The following is a 21,679-nucleotide window of genomic DNA, read 5'->3' as shown; positions in this document are numbered from 1 at the left end:
ACAGACGTCCCCCTCCAGCACAGGTAGCCGGGGACCTATGCTAACTTTGATGTCCCCCTCCAGCACAAGTAGCCAGGAACCTATGCTAACACAGACGTCCCCCTCCAGCACAGGTAGCCAGGAACCTATGCTAACACAGACGTCCCCCTCCAGCACAGGTAGCCGGGGACCTATGCTAACACAGACGTCCCCCTACAGCACAGGTTGCCAGGAACCTATGCTAACACAGACGTCCCCCTCCAGCACAGGTAGCCGGGGACCTATGCTAACTCTGACGTCCCCCTCCAGCACAGGTAGCCAGGAACCTATGCTAACCTAGATGCCCCACTACAGCACAGGTAGCCGGGGACCTATGCAAACTCAGACGTCCCCCTCCAGCACATTTTGCCAGGAACCTATGCTAACCTAGATGCCCCCCTACAGCACAGGTAGCCGGGGACCTATGCTAACTCTGACGTCCCCCTCCAGCACAGGTTGCCAGGAACCTATGCTAACCTAGACGTCCCCCTACAGCACAGGTAGCCGGGGACCTATGCAAACTCAGACGTCCCCCTCCAGCACAGGTTGCCAGGAACCTATGCAAACTCAGACGTCCCCCTCCAGCACAGGTTGCCAGGAACCTATGCAAACTCAGACGTCCCCCTCCAGCACAGGTAGCCGGGGACCTATGCAAACTCAGACGTCCCCCTCCAGCACAGGTAGCCGGGGACCTATGCTAACACAGACGTCCCCCTCCAGCACAGGTAGCCGGGGACCTAGGCTAACTTTGATGTCCCCCTCCAGCACTCACCTCTAGGATAGATACTACATAGAGGAACAGGAAAATGAAGGGTGGCGTGAAGATCAACCGATCAAACAAAACTTTCTTCAGAGCAGCATTGGGTCTGCTCTTCGGGAAGTACTTCTCCAGGTTGACATAGAAGTAGTGAAAGACTGGCCCACTCACACAGAACCTGAAACACACCAACTCTGTGGGTAGTCATGATACACACATCAGTTACCATGAAACTAAATATACTGTTAGGCCATAAAACACAATACTATTCCAAATACTTGTTTTACTATTGCATACACTTTTATCACTATTGCATACATTCATGTTACTATCCATCAATTTTGCCACAGGTCGTGCCACAAACTCTCACACAAAAAAGGCTCCACAGATATTACAGTGGCTAAAATAGACAGTGGGAAAGAGGAATGTCTGAGATCTCACCCGAAAGAGGCATATGCGAGAGTGGTTCTCCATGCTATCCTGCCCTTGGTCTGTGGGTTGGGAGCAATCAGCTGGGATATAATGTTGCCTAGCGACGACACAACAGCACTGAAACAACACAAGCTTGCCATGGGATATAATGTTACCTAGCAACAACACTATGGCAATGAAACAATAAAAACACTGTCAGTTTACACAAGTCTTAAACATCATTATGATCATATGTAAACATTGCCGAAGACAGCCTCATACAGCACACAATTACACCACACACAAGTACACAGTACAACATTGCTGAGTGCATCCTCATATAGCACACAATTACACCACACACAAGTACACAGTACATCATTGCTGAAGACAGCCTCATATAGCACACAATTACACCACACACAAGTACACAGTACATCATTGCTGAAGACAGCCTCATATAGCACACAATTACACCACACACAAGTACACAGTACATCATTGCTGAAGACAGCCTCATATAGCACACAATTACACCACACACAAGTACACAGTACATCATTGCTGAAGACAGCCTCATATAGCACACAATTACACCACACACAAGTACACAGTACATCATTGCTGAAGACAGCCTCATATAGCACACAATTAGACCACAAGTACACAGTGTTATGGTTGATCATTTGTTGTGACCAAAGGTGTAAGAAATCCCCTCAAAACCAGCAAAAGATAACACTGAGAAGTCTGAAATTTTGCTTTCAGGAAACAGGAAGAAACAAAAATTTCACAAGAGAGGTTTCATGTACAATGCAACTGAGTCAAATCTAAAGTAATGGGTCAAGTCACCAAAGTCTTGGTGAGAGACTGAGAGTGAGAAACAGTTTTACTGAAAGTAACACAGTGTGGTCAGGCAGCCGTTATGTAGGTCAAGCGTTGACAGAGGCAGGTAGCTATATATACTCCAGTTAATCTCTGTGTGTTGGTGTCATAACCATGACAACCAGGCTTTTAATACAGTCACCAATTCATAAATATTTGAGCCCATACGACCATTGCCATTAAGGTAGAAGCTTCTAGTAGTCTACCGGAATTACGCACAAGTAATTGAAGAGGAGGTAACTGTAAAGCACTACCGTAAAGCCTGCTGCCAAAGTAAGGAAAGTACTGAACATTTATGATATGAAATGTGAACCATAATAATAATCACTCACAACTTTCAACATTGTGACCCAAATAATAAATATTACTTAATCAATAATACCATTTACAGAAAATACACTCTCGTAACCACAGTACATCAATTGCTGGCTTGATCACTGCAGAGTGGAGCCTTACATAGCACACAATTACATACACCACAAATACAGTACATCAATCGCTGGCTTGAGTTAATATACATAGTCAAAGGATGTTACCACTCAAAGTCACATGCAACACAAAACACTACTTTGCTGATTCTGATACCTTTCAATAGGGACTTACAATAAATTCAGCTTATAAATAACGCAATGATAAAAATCCTGTGAAATAGGAGTTGAAATGACTGAAAATTTCACTCAAGCACATATACAATGATTAGGCATGTGCAGCTTGAACCGGGATCCCTGGATGGGCATCTTCCCGGGAAGACAAAATTATTTACAAAACCGAACATCTCTATACACACAACCTGACTGTATCGGCAAATGAACCCAGGTTTATATTACTCCTGTGAGCAAGCCCATCCACTCTGACTGGGCTTAGTATCCCGGCTGTGTCATTTCAAGGGTAGCAAACTTAAGTACCAAATACTGCACTTTTCATTTGCAGTTGTACGCTCATAATTTTGTTTTTTATTTTCATTATCAGCAATGTACATTAATTCTCATGAATAAAGGAATTTTTTTTCTTTTAATTATGTTAATTATGTATTAATTATGCACAACCACTTCAATAACCTACATTGATAGGCAATCTCACAACACCACTTGAATAACCTGCATCAACGGACAACCTCACAACACCACTTGAATAACCTGCATCCAGACAACCTCACAACACCACTTGAATAACCTGCATCAACAGACAACCTCACAATACCATTTGAAAAACCTCCATCAACAAAAAACCTCACAACACCACTTGAATAACCTGCATCCAGACAACCTCACAACACCACTTGAATAACCTGCATCAACAGACAACCTCACAATACCATTTGAAAAACCTCCATCAACAAAAAACCTCACAACACCTCTTGAATAACCTGCATCAACAGACAACCTCATAACACCATTTGAATAACCTGCATCAACAGACAACCTCACAACACTACTTGAATAACCTGCATCCACAGAGAACTTCACAACACCATTTGAATAACATGCATCAACAGACAACCTCACAACACCACTTGAATAACCTGCATCAACAGACAACCTCACAACACCACTTGAATAACATGCATCAACAGACAACCTCACAACACCACTTGAATAACATGCATCCACAGACAACCTCACAACATCATTTGAATAGCCTGCATCAACAGACAACCTCAAAACACTACTTGAATAACCTGCATGAACAGACAACCTCACACCACAACTTGAATAACCTGCATCAACTGACAACCTCACAACACCATTTGAATAACCTGCATCAACAGACAACCTCACAACACCATTTGAATAACCTGCATCAACTGACAACCTCACAACACCACTTGAATAACCTGCATCAACTGACAACCTCACAACACCACTTGAAAAACCTGCATCAACAGACAACTTCAGAACACTATTTGAATAACCTGCATCAACAGACAACCTCACAACACTACTTGAATAACCTGCATCAACAGACAACCTCACAACACCACTTGAATAACCTGCATCAACTGACAACCTCACAAAACCACTTGAATAACCTGCATCCACAGACAACCTAACAACACCTCTTGACTACCCTGCATCAACAGACAACCTCACAACACCTCTTGAATAACCTGCATCAACTGACAACCTCACAACACCACTTGAATAACCTGCATCAACAGACAACCTCATACCACCTCTTGAATAACCTGCATCAACAGACAACCTCATACCACCTCTTGAATAACCTGCATCAAACAGACAACCTCAGAACACCTCTTGAATAACCTGCATCAACAGAAAACCTCATACCACCTCTTGAATAACCTGCATCAACTGACAACCTCACAACACTACTTGAATAACCTGCATCAACCGACAATCTCACAACACCACTTGAATAACCTGCATCAACAGACAACCTCACAACACCACTTGAATAACCTGCATCCACAGACAACCTCACAACACCACTTGAATAACATGCATCAACAGACAACCTCATACCACCTCTTGAATAAACTACAATGACAGACAACCATACACCACCACTTGAATAACCTGCATCAACAGACAACCTCATACCACCTCTTGAATAACATGCATCAACAGACAACCTCACACCACCTCTTGAATAACCTGCATCAACCGACAACCTCACAACACTACTTGAATAACCTGCATCAACAGACAACCTCACAACACCATTTGAATAACCTGCATCAACAGACAACCTCACAACACTACTTGAATAACCTGCATCCACAGAGAACTTCACAACACCATTTGAATAACCTGCATCAACAGACAACTTCACAACACCATTTGAATAACCTGCATCAACAGGCAACCTCACAACACCATTTGAATAACCTGCATCAACAGACAACCTCACAACACCACTTGAATAACCTGCATCAACAGACAACCTCACAACACCACTTGAATAACCTGCATCAACAGACAACCTCACAACACCTCTTGAATAACCTGCATCAACTGACAACCTCACAACACTACTTGAATAACCTGCATCAACCGACAATCTCACAACACCACTTGAATAACCTGCATCAACAGACAACCTCATACCACCACTTGAATAAACTACAATGACAGACAACCATACACCACCACTTGAATAACCTGCATCAACAGACAACCTCATACCACCTCTTGAATAACCTGCATCAACAGACAACCTCATACCACCTCTTGAAAAACCTGCATCAACAGACAACCTCACAACACTACTTGAATAACCTGCATCAACAGACAACCTCACAACACCACTTGAATAACCTGCATCAACAGACAACCTCACAACACCATTTGAAAAACATGCATCAACAGACAACCTCACAACACTACTTGAATAACCTGCATCAACAGACAACTTCACAACACCATTTGAATAACCTGCATCAACAGACAACCTCACAACACCACTTGAATAACCTGCATCAACAGACAACCTCACAACACTACTTGAATAACCTGCATCAACAGACAACCTCACAACACCTCTTGAATAACCTGCATCAACTGACAACCTCACAACACTACTTGAATAACCTGCATCAACCGACAATCTCACAACACCACTTGAATAACCTGCATCAACAGACAACCTCACAACACTACTTGAATAACCTGCATCAACAGACAACCTCACAACACCTCTTGAATAACCTGCATCAACTGACAACCTCACAACACTACTTGAATAACCTGCATCAACCGACAATCTCACAACACCACTTGAATAACCTGCATCAACAGACAACCTCATACCACCACTTGAATAAACTACAATGACAGACAACCATACACCACCACTTGAAAAACCTGCATCAACAGACAACCTCATACCACCTCTTGAATAACATGCATCCACAGACAACCTCATACCACCTCTTGAAAAACCTGCATCAACAGACAACCTCACAACACTACTTGAATAACCTGCATCAACAGACAACCTCACAACACCATTTGAATAACCTGCATCAACAGACAACCTCACAACACTACTTGAATAACCTGCATCAACAGACAACTTCACAACACCATTTGAATAACCTGCATCAACACACAACCTCACACCACCACTTGAATAACCTGCATCAACAGACAACCTCACAACACCACTTGAATAACCTGCATCAACAGACAACCTCACAACACCACTTGAATAACCTGCATCAACCGACAACTTCACAACACCACTTGAATAACATGCATCCACAGACAACCTCACAACACCATTTGAATAACCTGCATCCACAGACAACCTCACAACACCACTTGAATAACCTGCATCAACAGACAACCTCACACCACAACTTGAATAACCTGCATCAACTGACAACCTCACAACACCACTTGAATAACATGCATCCACAGACAACCTCACAACACCACTTGAATAACCTGCATCAACAGACAACCTCATACCACCACTTGAGTAAACTACAATGACAGACAACCATACACCACCACTTGAATAACCTGCATCAACAGACAACCTCATACCACCTCTTGAATAACATGCATCAACAGACAACCTCATACCACCTCTTGAATAACCTGCATCAACAGACAACCTCACAACACTACTTGAATAACCTGCATCAACAGACAACCTCACAACACCATTTGAATAACCTGCATCAACAGACAACCTCACAACACCATTTGAATAACCTGCATCAACAGACAACCTCACAACACCACTTGAATAACCTGCATCCACAGACAACCTCACAACACTACTTGAATAACCTTCATCAACAGACAACCTCACAACACCATTTGAATAACATGCATCAACAGACAACCTCACAACACCACTTGAATAACATGCATCAACAGACAACCTCACAACACCATTTGAATAACATGCATCAACAGACAACCTCACAACACCACTTGAATAACCTGCATCAACAGACAACCTCACAACAGTACTTGAATAACCTGCATCAACAGACAACCTCACAACACCATTTGAATAACCTGCATCAACAGACAACCTCACAACACCACTTGAATAACCTGCATCCACAAAAAACCTCACAACACCATTTGAATAACCTGCATCCACAGACAACCTCACAACACCACTTGAATAACCTGCATCAACAGACAACCTCACAACACCATTTGAATAACCTGCATCAACAGACCTCACAACACCATTTGAATAACCTGCATCCACAGACAACCTCACAACACCACTTGAATAACCTGCATCGATGGACATCCTCACAACACCATTTGAATAACCTGCATCCACAGACAACCTCACAACACCACTTGAATAACCTGCATCGATTGACAACCTCATAACACCACTTGAACAACCTGCATCAACAGATAGCCTCATACCACCACTTCAATAACCTGCATCGACACACAACCTCACCACAAAACCTGAATAACCTGCATCCACAGACAGCCTCAGACGACAACTTGAATAACCTGCACTGACAGACCTCAGGCTGAAACCCAGCTAAATGTAACTAGATGATCAAAGTTACGTTACATCACTTCCAACAACATTGTTTTGACATCGATGATGGCAGACGGAACTTTGAACTTGCTTGTTTACATGTGTATGTGGCTGAATATTAAATTTCGTGAAATTGCAATTAGCTGCCCGAGACTTCACTGCAATGCTATTTCCTGTACTACTGATTTTGATAACATTAGACTAAAAAAATCAAAGTATTGCCGTACCATCTGGTTGTTACTGAAGTCAAAATCACCACCATCTGATACTTATAAGGTGTACATGTGCACCACTTAATACCTATAAGTGACAGTAAGAAACTTCTATATTATTCTAAATTATTATACTCTAAATTTATTGGAACAGATATCCTGGAGATTTCGAGGATGACTTAGTCTTACTTCCACTTACATAATGTTTTTTAGATCCTACTTTTCTCAATGTCAGCGTTTATTTGCACTATAAAGAAGAATTTTTAGATCATGACTCATCTTGTTTGATAAATTTGTCTTTCATACCCTTGCTATAAATAACTTCAATCACATAAGCAATAAGCCAACATTCATGGAAAACTAACTGATAAATACCATCCAGGGCTATCTTACCTTCATCTTACCTTCATGATAAATACCATCCAGGGCTATCTTACCTTCATGGAGGTTTATTCAAGGTTTTTAATGTTCAAAATAGATAGCAAATGTTTGTGTGAAACTCACACTGCATGTCTGCCATTATCGATGTCAAGACAATGTTGTTGGAAGTGATGTCACATAACTTTGATCATCTCACTGGCTGGGTAGCAGCCTTCATGGACAGGAATGTATGGAAGACTCTTGTCATCAGAATTATCAATCACAACATCCACAGTTTTTTCAAGTTAATCAAAAATGTCAAATAACAAGTTGGCTGAAATCATTCTCTAGACCAGTCACATTTTAGATAAGGATAAAAACAAAAAAATGAAATTTTCTCAGGCATCGATGTGTCACTTTTATTTGTGTGCGTAACAATTTTTTATTGCCAGTTAAAAAAATTAAGTTTGACTTCGCCACGTCCCGATCATTCATTTGTCCACTATAAGAATGAGTGTCTGTAAGAACGAGTGTGACTGAATATACAACTCACTAACAAGTGCTAAACTTCACAAGCTGTCTTTCTGAAAGAAAAAAATAAATATGTGTTCCTCGCTCATCACTTTTTTGCTATCACAAATTTAAATTTAAGTCCTACCGCCCTTGTCAATTTTGAAAAAAAATGTGCCTGAGAAACATTTAAATTTTTTTATGCAGCCTAAATGGGCCGGCTGGTCTGTGGAAGTTATGGTTTGATTGACCATGAACTATACAGACATCGTCTCGTTACCACAACTGTACATTATTTTTTGGAAATATTTCCCGTAGTGTGTGACATGGTCAAATATATACCCTTGGAAAATGTATTGGCACACATGGACGGTTATAAAATAAAGTCCACCATGTAAGTAGCAAGCAGCAGCCTGCCGGGCAAACGCTATTTCATACACTGGACACAAACTTCTTACCTTTACAGCATAAGTCTGTCTCACCGAAATATTGTAGTCATCATGACACACTTCTGAGGTAAAGTGCTTGGCTTTGGAGAATTTGTGACAGTAGTAGATTTCAGACCAGACTTCTTAGCAGTGGTTTCAGCTAACCTTCCTATTTGGTGCTGGCTTATTGGTGTTGTGGGAAATCATATTTGTCAAAGATATATACCACACTTCCTACATGAGGACTGCAAGTTTACTGGTGTTAGTGTAAAATTGTATGCTCTACATAGCAGTTCACATACAGAATGCTTGTCAACAGAGCTTGATGCATGGTCACGCATATGTTTAAGGTGTTGATTGTTTATAGATCTTGGAAAAGGGTCCAAAGCAACCAACATCCATTGGTTGTAATACATGGGACATATGTGCTGGCAATATAAACAGGATTATGTGATTATCTGGTGCTCAGTTGATTAGAGGAAGAGATATATGTGACTTATGGCCATCATATAGTACAAGTAGTGGAGAATCTGCAGGTGCGACAACAGCATGTTTCAAGAAATGGTCCTGTAGGTACTGCTGGAAAATCTCCTGGGATGGAAACTGCTAATGTACCCCTGTACCCCTGATAATTTTTCCACTATACTAACTGATTTTCTTGTTGATTATTTAAATAAACAACATAATTAACAATGGAAAGTCCACTGGACACCACTAGAGCGTGATATACAAATTAGCTTGTAAAATCACTTGCCCTGATGATTTTTCCACTATACTAACTGATTTTCTTGTTGATTATTTAAATAAACAACATAATTAACAGTGGAAAGTCCACTAGACACCGGTACAGCGTGATATACAAATTAGGTTGCCCAACAGAAAAACACACTAGACTGGGACGTCTGGCAATGGGTTATTTTCACCCCTGATCTCACTGTGTGACCATCCCGAATCATTAACAGTCACTGTTTATCCAGGTGTACATCCTGTCATCAGTTCATCGCGCATCATTTCACCTTTAAACACAAAGTATGCTGGAGTGGATTTCCACTTCCGCAACCAGTCACAGTAGTTATACTTGATCGCAGGGATACAATTGCAACTGGTAGTCAGGCTGGATGACAGGACTGATGGAGGATGGTGGTTCTTGGAAGGACCTTTCTCATCGACATTGTAGGCACAATGAGGGCTGTTCTTCAAGTTATATTTATTCATAATGTGTCCAAGCTCATCGAAATAATGTGTTACAGTTTCTTACAATGTTGCTTTTGTCTGCTGTAGTTCGAGTGAACCTGGTTTCTTCACACGTGGGTCAGGCCATCTCTTCATGTAAAGCCACTGAGATAATAATGAGTCCATGTATATGGCACCAACTCCATACACTATGTGTATGCTCATAGCGTTACAAATCTATTACAATATTAACTCTGCTAATGGGACACAAACCACAAGGCAGTAGATTTTAGTCCAAGCACAACTATCAAAAGTAATGTGTTTTTGACAGAGTCTTGAAAAGCGAGAAAGTTTGTTCCTTAGAAATGCAGCAATATATTAACTGAAAGATCTTTGGCCAGATCATTTGAAGTTAGTCTTTGGAATGTGGAAGAAATGCTGGTCTTTAGAACGAAGGGCAGTCGATACACTTATGTGAGTTTGACAAGATATGATGGGGGCTGATGTATGGTAGCACTGGTATGGCAGCACCAATAGCTTGAACTGCACACATACTTGTACAGGAAGGCAGTGTAAATTGATGAGCTCTGGCGTTATGTGAGCAGACTTCTTTGTCCTGGAAACAATCATCCTCCGTAGTCTGGCGAACTGTTCCAGTGAGGTGTTAACCAGCAGACTATTACAATAGTCCAGGTTCAATAGGACTAGGCCTCTGACCTGCATGTGAGCAGTGTTAGTGGTCAGGAGGTGTCTGATACTGTCAATATTTCTCACATGAAAATGGCATGCTTTACAGATCATACTAACATGATGCTCCATTGAAAGATCATTGTCAAAATGACTCCCAGGTCCCTGACAGTCTGATACTTCGACATGACACTCCCCAACATATATTGTTGATATATTTGGAGTCTTTCTGTTCTTAAGAGTCCCGACTAATATGGCTTCTGTTATATCAGTGTTGAGTTTGACCATGTTAACATCCATCCAGCACTGAATTTCATTTGTGCAAATATTCATCTTATCAATTGCAGACTGAGAATCCTTAGGAAAAATGCCTTCATCAACTGAGTATTGTCAGAATAACTGTGAAGACCCACATTCATGATAGAGATTAGATTTCCAAGGACAGATGTGTATAAGATGAAAAAAGTAGGCCCGAGGACAGATCCGTGCGTGACTCCAAACTTGAGAAGTGTCTTACTTGAGCTCGCATTCTGGACAACAACAGACTGGTATTGGTTGGACAGGTATGATATAAACCATTGCAGGGCATCTCCATCAATCCAATTGACTTGCTTCAAAGTATCAATTAGCTTGATGATAGGGGCTTGTCGTCATGTGACTTCTTTCCCAGATTGGCCATAGCATAATATGTGACACCAATCCTTGTTCTTCAATCGACAAAAGCGTGTCCCATCCAGTTGTACAACAGTCAATCAAAATCTTGCCACTTATAGGATCATGGACTGTTGCAAAGGGAACAGAGAATGTACTGGCAGCTTTCCTCATAGACATGCCACCCAAAAGAGTCTTTTCTTCATTAACCAGAACCTATAAAATAAAATTTTAAAAACCTGCGTTCCTTTATCCCTTGCATGAAATGTAAGAAATTTATGTAAAATAGGCTGAGATATGCCCTACTCTGCTTCCATAGTTTCAAAATTCAGCAACAGCTTCCAGAACCAGGTCACAAAGCAGACAATGAGTGTCACACAGATGTGCTTCGTCATTACAAAAATATTTGTATTTTATTTGGGTTGAAAACGTTATGTTAGTGAAATATGATTGGTTATGTATAACTTGTGGTATATTAGCAGTAACTTGTGTAGTTTAACTTGACACAAAGCATATTTTGGTTCAGGTAAACAAAATTGGTGTCAGCAGAAGATCAAAGTGCCAGGTAACGTCATATCTTGTCAGGAATTGCAAGAATAAGCATTCCAAATGGCCAATGGAAGTGATGTTACGATGGAAGTTAAGTGATCGCTCGATACATGGCGGGGTGGGGTAGATAGTGGTTAAAGTGTTCACTCAGAACTGTTACAAGAAAGTATTTTCTGTAGTTTGTGTTCTTAGTGATAGCTATTATTGCGTCACACTGTTTAGAGTTTTGAGTGATAGTTGTTGTGGGTTTATGGGTCATTCATATCATCGGTACTAGTGTTTAAGATAGTGCTTCAGAGTTGCCTCCCTTTGATGTGTTTTGATTGTTGGTAAACAAGAGTCCGATCACGTGGCTACGATACTTTGCTGGAATGTTCAAGAATCAGTGACTGTGTCTATATAAGGCTGGTTGTTGTGTTGATACATACACACAGACTTACACAGGAGTTGTGTCATCATTCAGCCTATCTACTTTTGCCTGCCTCCTCGTCAGATTAACAACATCAACCTACATTCAAGATTGCTTGAAAGAGTCTCACTGAAAATCAAGACTTTGGTGAGTTCTGTTTGATTGGCATTTTAGAAGTTGATGGACAATAGAAAAGTGTAATACTTTATTGATGAAACTTCTTCATTTCTATGATGCGGCATTTCGGTACAGCTTCCTTTACCATTTTCACTCTTGCTTGAAAACGGTATAAGAAGCTCTAACAAAATGTCACAGCATAGAAATAAAGAAGTTTCATCATCCACAAAGTATTATACTTTTCTTTGGTGAGTTGATATTATATTTGTGACCCATTACTCTAGATTTGCACTAGAAAGCTCTATTGTGAATCACTGTATCTTGCTCTTGTCTGCTCAATATATTTTAAATGGATATTTTAGACCGGTCTGAGTTATATTTTGCTGGTTCTGAGGGGATTTCTTACTCCTTTTGTCACAACAAATTATTAATCATAACAATGACGACTAAGACCTGGGTTCAATCCCTCACTTGGGCACAAAGTGTGAAGCCCATTTCCGGTGTCTCCTTCCTGTAATATTGCTGGAATAATTCTATAAGCAGCATAAAACTGAATTCACACACTCTGTTATATTTACTGACATGTTGTCACAGTTGTTTGTCTCATAATCAACAAAGCTATGTTTCTTAACCCTCCGAAAACTGACAATATGGCTGAAGGGTCCTTGTCAGCACAGGTACTACAGATCTGTATACCCTAAACAAAGACGAAATACAGAGACAACATATGTCATATTTGGGATTTCACTTTCTTAGTAAAGTGCAAATTCTAGAAATACAGACATATCAAGCACCCCATAAAGGGTGCATGTAGTTGTTCCCATTCAACTGATTGCAATTTGTTGTGTACATTGCGAAATATTTATAACAGAGTGTATTCCTGGGGAGTACTGCACTTTACCAGGCATACTTTCTCAGATCAGAAAGGGTACCCGACCCTCACCCTAAGGATCAGAAAGGGTACCCGACCCTCACCCTAAGGATCAGAAAGGGTACCCAACCCTTACCCCAAGGATCAGAAAGGGTACCTGACCCTCACCCTAAGGATCAGAAAGGGTACCCGACCCTCACCCTAAGGATCAGAAAGGGTGCCTCAACCCAACCCCTACTGGCTAGTGGCCAGTTATCGCCATTTTTTGGCAGTTTTTCATGCTTTCCTCAGAAGTTTTTCAAACTAACAAAATATAAGTTTTCGTGATGACAGATTAGCCATTCATCAATGTTTACAGGTGCCAATCGTGTTTATCTATAATGCAGCCAACAGGAAGCGCAGTAGTACACTTTGTGCTTTCCAAACAACAAACAGGCACAGAGTTATTCACCAACTATAAGATAAAATGTGTACTTAAATCGCCATCTTCCCAACCTTGACATATTGAGTACCTTTCATAAATGGTATCCTATTTAATAAAGGAAATTTAATAGATGAAAACCACCTTTCATTGTGAATGCTGATGAATGTTGACATGAGCTGATTTAGTGGACAGTTTCTTCACCCCACTGAATTGTTTCTATTTGTCAAATCGTCCTGAGTGTATGCTATGAAGTGTTATTTGTGGATTTGTCTCTTGAGAGGAACGTATAATGTAAAGCATGTCAGATTATAAGTTTTAACTTGCAACGGAATATTCTTTCAAGCAGCTGACCGTGCAGCAATTCAGCCGATGGTCTCTCTCAAATGTAGAAATGTAGAAATATTCAAATGGCACTGTAACTATCTTCTGTGTGAATTTTCATGCAAAAACATAAATAAATACTGCTTTGTTTTTTTTAATAACACAAGTTATAATATACCTGTCTAACTTTTTAGGATTTTTCATGACAGTTACACCCCTGCTGTGTCACTCACTTGAGATCCCACTGACCCCACTGTTATTATGTTAGAGAAAAATAAACATTTTTCTATTGATTTGGACTTTAGTTTACTTCCCATGGAAATATTTTGGTGATATCCATAATCTCTCTGAAAATGTTGTTTCAGAAAAACAACGGATTTGATACAATGAGATATATGCATGCGCTATAACGAGGATGTGGTGATAACTGGTGCCAGTTTAGGTAAAGGGATACTGTACCACTTGTGAATCAACAGGACACGTAAGGACTCTTCGTTATGATTTAATTCCAACTCAAGCAGAACACGTGCTCGTCCGCGCAACCAGGCCTCTTCCACCCAAGAGTTATCCAAGGAGAATAACTCTCTTGCCTCATTACACTGCCAAGGAAACCTGCATTGGCGTGACAGTCTTTTTCTCTTCCTCTTTGAGGCTTAAGTCGCATAAACTATAAAAGTAATACAGCGCGAAGTGATGTGGGTGTACGGCACATGACAAACTTGTAACTATCATGATACAAATACCGAAAACATACATGAAAATTAATACACCACACATGGTCATCAGACCATACCAAACAATAGGCATGACTGTGCCCCTTGATTTGTTCAGAGCTCTGAGCACGCAGGCTCTTCTAACAGTATGCTTGTCTGACGGTTTTCCTGAGCCATGCGTGTATATCGTGCCATCACCAAGTATGATCTGCCTCTTTGCAGGACATATAGCTACATCGTTGGCCTCCATAAATGGTATTCCTGCGAGAATATCCACATCAAGGTTCTCCACCACAAGACCACTGAAACTGAAGTCCTTGTTGTCACAGCATAGAAGTATGCTTGTCTCTCCAACAACCTTAAGGGGAGATGAACCATCCACCTGATGAGCTGACTGGAAGCTCTTTTTGATAACAGCACCCAGATATGTTCCCATGGAGAGGCGGATCAGGTTTCCGGTGGCTCCACTATCTATTATCAGATGAGCAGTCATGTGACCACAGAAGGTATCCATGTGTGGAGATTGTCGAACCTGAACTCGAAGTGTTGAAAGAGAATCTGCAGGGGGTTCTTCAGCATCCACACTGTCCAGTGTGTAACCAGGATCGATACAAGCCTCTTCTGAGTCATCAAGGATATTCACTATTTACCTGGCCTTAAGCATGTACCTGCGATCATGATCTGGAAGGAATTTTGCATTCGCTGAGAAAGTGACCATGGTGCCCACGACCAGCAGCTTTGCATAATGGACACGATTTGCTGACCTTTCGAATTGGTCATGTTGTTTGTTTAGGAAACTGGGAAGGGTGAAGAACGCTTTTGGTTTGTGGTAGCTCTCATTACCTTAGCATCCTCTGCAGTGCGAATTTCATCCAATAGTGAGTCAAGAGCCTGAGAGATTGCTGGTTTCAGTGAGGCAACAGTACGTGAGTGTAGGTCTGTACCATAACGTTGTTTAACCAACTTTGGCAGGTCAACATGAATTAGTCTAAGCCAAGAAGCACCACAAAGTTTTCCAGTGATGGTGAGAGCATCTCATCCTCATCCAGTGCAGTGCCGTGGTGGGTGATACCACCGTCACGACAAAGTAAATTGTCCTCTACAAAGGCCATGAGTCTCTGATATAAATCTTCAGGTCTCTCGTTGGGCTCAAGCTTAATGTCTGTGAAATCAAAGAAATGGCCACCAGTGGCCTGAAATCCAAAGTGAAGGCGCATGGCGTGCCATATACAGCCTATGGCCGAGTTCTTGATAATACTATTTCTTGAGATGATAGGGCAGAAATTGGCAATTTGTCCAAGCATTAGTTCTAAACTGCTTACTCTTTGTTGTGCAGTTAACATCTGGGCTTGTTGGACATCGTCACCATCGTTTGTCATGCCTCTGAGCAGAGTTGTTCCGTCTTTTTCAGCCATGTAGTCCCATCTATGAGAAGTGGAGCGAAGTGTGCATCAACTGATAAAGTATGCAAGAGGTTTTGCCTCCAACTTTCAAACGAAGTCACTGTCTCTGCCTTGGTAAGACACCAATGTTTTGGTGCCTGCTGAGCATTCGCCATAACGAAAGAGTACTTTCACACATTATCCAGGCGCGCTACCGCTTGACCTGTCAACCACGTTCAGTGACACACAAGTAATACAGACCAATGAGACGCCTGCTTCGTTAGACATGAGTCGTATCTCACTGCAACCACGCCAGAATAGGTAAAGGGATACTGTACCACTTGTGAATCAACAGTACACGTAAGGACACTTTGTTATGATTTAATTCCAACTCAAGCAGAACATGCGCTTGTTCCTTGCAACCTGGCCTCTCCCACCCGAAAGATATCCAAGGGGATTAACTTTCTTGCCTCATTACACTGCCAAGCAAAGCTGCATTGGTGCAGCAATAACTGGTCGCTAGCCAGTATCCCTAAGGATCATAAAAGATGCCTCACCCTAATCCCACTCACTAACCCTAAGACCCTAAGGATTGTAGGTGGTAGAGGATATTGCTCCACGGTGCTGGTTGATGCTGCGCCCGGTAAACTGTATTCTAGCCTACTCCTGTTAGGTGTTACGGGCTTTCAGTGATGTGAGACAAAAGCGTAATTTTTATCTTCAACATCATTAAAGTTTTGATTTTGGTAACCTTATGTGAAAAAGATATATTCATCTATTTCACACAAAAATATCACAAAAAATAGCATTGATGACATTATATTGATGAAACTGTAGCCGCTTGCCACATCCTCTTATTTTGTACATGGGCCATACTTTTCCTTCTACACTGCGAGAAAGTGTTTTGATTACATGGCTTCCTGTTTTATACCTAACTTGTCACTAGCAGATGTTTGATCTTGCTGAATTTCACTCGCTATCTTTTGTAATGCAGGCATTTGATATTGCATCTGAAGTGGTATTAATCATTTCGGGTAAACAATATTGATGTTTATTTGCTCATTACATAACTTAACTTCTGGATTTCAGTTGTTAATAGAATGTCTCATGACAGGAACTGGGCATCCGCCCTGTCAGTGAAACTGTTTCACGCACGTACTTCCCCGATATAGCCCTAATAAAACAATTGTTGAAATCACCAGAACGTTGAATTCAGCTCGCTTTGGAATACAACAATATTACCACTACCATACCATGTTTTCTGGGGAACCATGTTTTCGTGGCATTTCTTTAAACATGTAAACATCCATCATCTCAAGTGCAGAAGCTTCCGTCACAATCAGAACACAAAGTGTTTGAAATATTCAGCTTTCATGGAAGTTGTGGACTAAATTTCTGTCAAAGTACTAAAATTCTACCCTTGAATGTAATGCACTTTAAGAACCTTCATAAATGTGATCATAACATTTGAAATAACGCTCGCAATTTGTCAAGTGGACCATTGTCTGCTCAAGTGAAAAGCCAAACATAAATATCACATGACTCAAATGGAATGTTGCCAACGAAATGAAAAAAACTATTGAACACCAAATTGGTCATCTCTAACATATTTTGTTTTCATGCTGCAGAATTCGTACCAGGCTTGTGACCACTGGGTTCATTTAAAATACTAGTATTTAAGACAAGAAGAATGAATGTACATATGATTGAATAACTTACCTGTAAATATGTTTATTTTAACTATTTTTCACAACAAAAAAAAACATTCGCGTAATCAAGAAAAAAATTACCAGTTTGCTTGGTTTTTAATTAAAATGACATGTTGTATTTCTTGATTTCAATGGAGGAGAATGCATCACATGCACTTCCATACAAGGGCATGACCCCACGCTATAACGAGTAACCCGAAAACATGGTATGTCTCCCGCGCGTGCTGGCGGACAAGATACAAAATGTTCGTAGCAATGATGGGAAACCAGCGGACGACAGAACATTCTAACAATAAATTTATGAAAGGTGACGTTATATACTTTTACGGATATACGGTTTTGATAACCTACTGATACGCAATAATATATGATCATCTTAACCGTTATTACCCCGAAAACACGTTACACCATGGTACCATGAGCAACAGAAAACGACACAATGTAGAATGGACTCGCCCTTGGTATGGTTTGGTTAGGGTACGTAACAGAAACTTACCTGAGGTAGTACCCGTGCCTAAAATGTTAGCGTATAGTTTAGATGAAAGAACAACAGCAATGTTATTTGCTGACAAGGTATCTAGATCTGAATTCTGTTCAAGTTTGGTACTCGCCTGGTACAAGATTTAGTTAAAATAGGTTTTTCTTGCAAGACTTTCAAATATGCCTTCAATGCCTTCTCAACAGGGTTGTCTTCCTTGCTTTTGCTTAAGCTCATTCTGACTGTCAACTTCTACCAACAGTTTAAACTAGCACCGATGCTGGTGGAACTTTGAACTCGTTTGTTTACACGCGTAGGGGGGCTGACATATTGAATCTCGTGAAATTGCAATTAGCTGTCCGAGACTTGACTGCAATGCTATTTCCTGTACTACTGATTTTGATAACAATAGCCTCAACTCGTAGTCAGTCAAAGTAAACCACTGAGTCTAACAAAACCTAGTAAAACGTCGCGTCAGGTAACCTTTGAGCGACCAATGACCGTCCAATCAAACGTAAGACGGTTAAACAGAAATCAGACAACGGCTACTATTTAGGGATCGGAGGGACTTTCAAAATATTCAGGTCACTGACACAGATCTCTCCACAAACAAAAATCCGCATATAACACAATTATTTGACCTGCAGTATATACACGTTGGGGTTTCTGTTGACATGGTTACCATTAGCTAATGTTCCCGCAAGATGACATCCTTGAATATTGCCAAAAACACCATTTTCAGCGACTGTTAACTCACGTTGTACGTACGCCGTGTGCATCACCCGGAGGCGAGCGTTCGCTAAATAGCATTCGGAATCGTTCGGGTAAGAACCTTTTCGAGATAAAAAGTTCAAAAGGTATGTGCGAATGTGCACTTTCGCGATTTGGTAAGCTGTGTTCTGATTGGTCAAACTCAAAGGTTACCTGACGCGATCTCCCATAAGGTTTTGTTAGACTCAGTAGTGGAGTGTAAAGAAAAGTACTGAGGATAAGTTTACTTAGCTTGAACTCCTTGTGTAAGAAAATATCCTCTCATTGCGGTACCAACTGTTTTTTACTGAAGGCAGAATCACTATATCACCACCATCTGATACTTATAAGGGGTATGTCTGCACCGCCTGATACCTATTTAAGTGACGGTGAGAAACTTATATGTTTCTGCCTTTTTCTCCTTATTATGATAATACCATATACACGACCAGTGCATTGTGGGAAACTATTCGGTTATATGTACGTACTAAGTTTTTTTTGCAAACGTGTCGATAACAATCAAACTGAGACTTGATGGAGTTAGTTGATAGCGTGGTTTCAGATACCGGCCTGATGACCATTGTCTCCGTTTAGAGACTCATTCGCTTATACTTTCACTATCACCAGGGATACTCTATAACTCTATATAGGCTCCCTGTTATCACATTCCGTCCTGAAGACAGTTGTCTCCGTTTAGAGACTGACTCGCTAATACTCTCAGTATCAGATTCCGGCCTGAAGACCATTTTCTCCGTTTAGAGACTGACTCGATAATACTCTCACTATCAGATTCCGGCCCGAAGTCCATTGTCTCCGTTTAGAGACTGACTCGCTAATACTCTCAGTATCAGATTCCGGCCTGAAGACCATTGTCTCCGTTTAGAGACTGACTCACTAATACTCTCACTATCAGATTCCGGCCTGAAGACCATTTTCTCCGTTTAGAGACTGACTCGATAATACTCTCACTATCAGATTCCGGCCCGAAGTCCATTGTCTCCGTTTAGAGACTGACTCGCTCATACTTTCAGTATCAGATTCCGGCCTGAAGACCATTGTCTCCGTTTAGAGACTGACTCACTAATACTCTCACTATCAGATTCCGGCCTGAAGACCATTGTCTGACATTATAAATGAAAAATATACAAGTGTACAGAAAATGTGGCTGGTCATGCGTTATTTACGATACAGGCATTCTTTGATAAACTTTGCTGAAAAGATATACAGTATTTTTATCAGTATATAGAAAACAGCTTTATAAATTAATGTTTCGGTGGACACTCTCGTACTTTTTACACTCACAAATAGAATGAAATTCATCTTCAATTACAGAAATGCCTCGTTCATTACAAGAATCACACAATCTATCACCTCTATGAGTGTTGAAATGGCGACGCAATTCCATTTTAACTTATGAGATGATAATCTTAAACGTGTTAAATAAAATGATGAGAGACATGGTGGAAGATAGTTTGATATGTGTAAAAGACGAATTCGTGTTGTGTTTAACTAACTTTGGACAATATCGCTTTTCCATTCTGGTACAAATTCACCAATCAAACGTTGCTTAAACACAGCACACAGTAATTTCCATCAACACAACCAGGAAATAACTATGCAAACATAACCATGCTTTAATAAAAACACATTTGACAAAATGTGTCCCGTTTTAACTCCCCTCGGGCAAGATTCTATTATGATATAACGATTTTCAAGATATGATTATCGGAACGCTCTGATATAACTTGAACCATTACTTTATAATTCTAACAAATCTGTTCACATATAATGGATGTCTTCCCAATTCCGAGTAGACAGCAGCATTTGTTGATTTTGAGTGGACTTTCAGAGTTTGTTTCAAGAACTTGACATGGATATATAAGTCGGGTTTCAGTAGCGAATGTTGTTGCCCATACTCTACAGCCATAGATCATGGTGCTGGAGGCAAAAGCGTGGCACGGCTGCCAGCAAGTATTTGGCGTGAAGTCCCTTCTACGATTGTTAACAAACAACGCGTTCATCATATTTAACTCTTTACCAGGGAGCAACGTCAGATGTGTCTTAAAGTTTCCGCTCGGTCATCTGACATTTCCAAGGTAGTTACATTCGTTAACGGTCTCACTACCTTTTCACTACCAATAATCCATGAATATTTTAATGTCGTTCTTCTTTATTTCAAACATCATAACCTATGTTTTCGCCACATTGATGGTTAGACCAACATCTTACAATAACCTTCCAAACTTTTAATGGGATTTTGCAAGCTTTCGGCAGAATGTGATAAGAGGGCCATATCCACAGCATACAGGATTACAAACAGATTGATGTAGCGAAGAACGGTTCATCGGTGGTGTTTCCTTCACGCACCTGCTCCAGA

At 40.7% G+C, this 21,679-nt stretch overlaps 1 protein-coding gene and 1 pseudogene across 1 annotated transcript in view; both read right to left on the bottom strand.

Moving 5' to 3' along the window:
- The window catches only part of LOC137285792 (peroxisomal membrane protein 2-like), a 33,593-nt gene extending 14,732 nt beyond the window's left edge, over positions 1-18,861 (bottom strand). Inside the window, exons 1-3 of the mRNA XM_067817760.1 lie at positions 18,686-18,861; positions 1,217-1,324; positions 791-953 (exon numbers count right to left, since the gene is read on the bottom strand). Of these exons, the coding sequence (XP_067673861.1) occupies positions 791-953; positions 1,217-1,324; positions 18,686-18,789 (375 nt within the window). The 5' untranslated portion in view covers positions 18,790-18,861. The remainder of the gene's footprint in view (positions 1-790; positions 954-1,216; positions 1,325-18,685) is intronic.
- Positions 9,281-11,759, bottom strand: LOC137258762 (uncharacterized; annotated as a pseudogene).
- Positions 18,862-21,679: the final 2,818 nt, after the last annotated feature.

This window comes from Haliotis asinina, chromosome 1 (assembly GCF_037392515.1).
Source record: "Haliotis asinina isolate JCU_RB_2024 chromosome 1, JCU_Hal_asi_v2, whole genome shotgun sequence".
Classification (NCBI taxonomy): domain Eukaryota; kingdom Metazoa; phylum Mollusca; class Gastropoda; order Lepetellida; family Haliotidae; genus Haliotis; species Haliotis asinina.
The sequence above is the reverse complement of the archived record's forward strand: the minus strand, read 5'-3'. Positions and strand labels throughout refer to the sequence as shown.